This window comes from Carya illinoinensis, chromosome 8 (genome assembly GCF_018687715.1).
Source record: "Carya illinoinensis cultivar Pawnee chromosome 8, C.illinoinensisPawnee_v1, whole genome shotgun sequence".
NCBI lineage: Eukaryota > Viridiplantae > Streptophyta > Magnoliopsida > Fagales > Juglandaceae > Carya > Carya illinoinensis.
In genome coordinates this window covers 34736578-34739268 of record NC_056759.1, presented here as the reverse complement: position 1 = coordinate 34739268, position 2691 = coordinate 34736578, and the positions used below count along the sequence as shown (strand labels likewise).

Genomic DNA, 2691 nt, shown 5'->3' with positions numbered 1-2691 from the left:
ATAAATTTATAATTTCTTAGCAGAATAGCAAATATGAGGGCATTTAAATCTAATTTTGTTTGTGCATAACGTAAACTTGTTCTCCGTTTCATTGTATGTTTGATGAACAGCTTACTGGTAGCATGTATGCATATCATTATTAATTGGTGAGAATTTTCCATGTCTCAAGGAAAACAACATTGTCACGCCACTTGAAGCAAACTCCTCTCTCTATTTTCATCTTCTAAAACCCCATTTGCACCAACAGAATTTGCCAACACCCAACACAATACCATATATCGCATATCAATATTAATAGTTTACTTTCAAATTATACCATCAGTTGCTACTGTTGTATATTTTGAAACAGTTATAAATAAGGTAAATTAAAGAGTGAAAAACTTATCGAAAGTACACTTTCGTCAATTTTTAGGCGTTTTGAACAGCCAATATGGATGAACAAGAACAAAGCTTATTTACAGAAAATGCTAGAAGAAGAATATATAAATAATTGATTTCTAAATGATTGCATTAGTGAGGAGATCTCTCTCATTATTGATAATAGGAATCATAGGAATAATCTCCAATTATTCTGGAGTGGGGGTACAGCGGGTGGCCAATATATATATCATCTAATCCCTCCAAGCAACTAACGTGAAAATTGAAATTACACTCGGCACATTCAAAACTCAATATCTCAGAAATACGGCCCTTGCATCCCTTGCAGCATTGAGTGTGGTCTTTGGACGAATGAACCAAAGTGAGAGGATGCGAATGCCCAGAGGATGTGATAGTCCTCCCAAACTTGATATTCGGGAATGCCCCAAGAATGCATCTGGGATGAGCAGGAAATTGGAGATCTGAACAATGATAGAACCAGTGCTCGTGGTCTCGTCTTTTTTCACAGATGTCACAGTAGTATTCACCAGAGTTATCTTCGGCAGAATAACAGAGTTTGAAGGGTTGATCAAAGGGTCGGTACCTTACATTGCGGGGTAGCGTGGCGCATTTGACGTCGAGAGTAAATTCACAATCAGCACATCTGAAGACTTTTCCTTCAGAATCACAACAACTACACTTCTCCTTGCATGGGGCACTCGAATAAGTAAGCGGATGCACGTGAACTTCATGGGTAAATTTATTTGGGATCAGACTACATTGCACATCAAGGTTGAACCTGCATTTATCACAATTGTAGGTGAATCCATTGCAAATACGATCACAAGCACGGCATAGAAACAAGCCACCTTTATAAGGTGCCTTTGGAAGGAGGGTGAGTTGGTGTCGGTGAAGCAATTGCCGTTTTTTTCTGGGCAATTTAATACAAGATTCATGAAGAAAAAATGGACATTGAGGACAGCTGTAAAATGGAGGTTGTATACATTGTATACACCCATCACATTTTTCGTCTGTCAGAAGAAGCTCATTTGTAAGCTTTAAGCTATGCTCATGACTGAAATGCTTGATTTCCACGTCTATGTCAATACTGTCCTCAATCATCTTCTTCTCGATGGCAACATAACTTTCCTCAATCATCTTCTTCTCGATGGCAACATAACTTACTGAGTTAATCGATTCATCAAACCTCGGATTTTCACTTTTGAAAGGGATTTTTGGGTACTGATCATCAAACCTCGGATTTTCACTTTTGAAAGGGATTTTTGGTAACTGATCATCAAACCTCGAATTTTCTCTTTTAAAAGGGATTTTGGGGGGATGAGTCTGTAACGGATCAATGGATATAGATTTATCAATACTGAAATCTTCCTCTTTAAGCGCAGCAGTCGGTACATCAATAGCTGCCTTGTGCTTATTTTCTGGGAACTCAAATGTTTCATCCTTGTCGTCCTCGTTCGTAGCACAATCTTGGTGGGCAGCGAAATCGCAAATTGAGCAATAATAGAACCTGTAGGTGTCGACCACTTTCACACAGAGCTGGCAAATCCGATGGTGGGATTGATTGACCTGAACGGAGGAGGTCAGTTTGAGAGGGTGTTCGTGACGTATGACTTTGACAGTCAATGGTAAAGGAACACCACATTCTGGGTGGATCATGATATGACACGTAGCACAGAAGTAAGAAAGCCATTGCCCTCCCTCTTGCACGCATAACAAGAGAACGAGATTGAGTTCCGTAGCAGCGTCAATGGGTGTTCGTGGATTTCAGCTTCTATGGTGACCAGTAGAGAAGCGCAATCAACATGTATGTTGAAATTACACTGAGAACAGTGGTAAGTGTAGCCACCTAAACGTTCACCGCAGCAATGACATGCAGCTTCTGCCCATGCACCAGCCGGCACACCTTCGAGGATAGTAAGAGGATGTTCCGGGTGCCATGGGTGTTGCAACTTGCGGGGTTGTTTGGCGCATGCTTTATGAAGTACAAAGTAGCAAGCATCGCATTTGTAATAAAAACCAAAGACATCACGGCCGCATGCCGTACACCAGGGTATTCCGTTTCCGTCGTCTTTTTTATGTTGATAACTTAAGGTCAACAGCCTCCCGTGCCCAAAATACTTCAGGCTCATCTCTCTTTCCACCTCTCACTGTCTTTCACACGGACAACTAGTTTCTCTATCTACTAGAAAACTATTTAACCAGCAATTGGTACTGGTCTATATATGCGGCATTTGGGATTGTTTTGTTCTGGGTCTGATGAAGCCAGAGGACCCCCACCCCCCTTTCTCTCTCTCTACAATGAAAGATTTAGAT

At 40.9% G+C, this 2691-nt stretch overlaps 1 protein-coding gene across 2 annotated transcripts; it reads right to left on the bottom strand.

Moving 5' to 3' along the window:
• Positions 1-481: 481 nt before the first annotated feature.
• On the bottom strand, positions 482-2169 carry LOC122318001. 2 transcript variants are annotated; one of them, XM_043135120.1, is made up of 2 exons: positions 1661-2169; positions 482-1612 (listed from the first exon to the last, which is right to left on the bottom strand). In XM_043135120.1, exons 1-2 carry the CDS (start codon positions 2032-2034, stop codon positions 532-534), a joined length of 1455 nt encoding a protein of 484 aa, XP_042991054.1. In that variant the 5' UTR covers positions 2035-2169; the 3' UTR covers positions 482-531. The 2 variants fall into 2 exon arrangements, with proteins under 2 accessions (XP_042991054.1, XP_042991053.1); XM_043135119.1 differs by having other exon boundaries at positions 482-2169.
• Positions 2170-2691: the final 522 nt, after the last annotated feature.

What these genes read in the sequence shown, in the direction of transcription:
- LOC122318001 (XM_043135119.1), bottom strand. Translation starts at nt 2,034, where the DNA reads ATGATCCACCCAGAATGTGGTGTTCCTTTACCATTGACTGTCAAAGTC.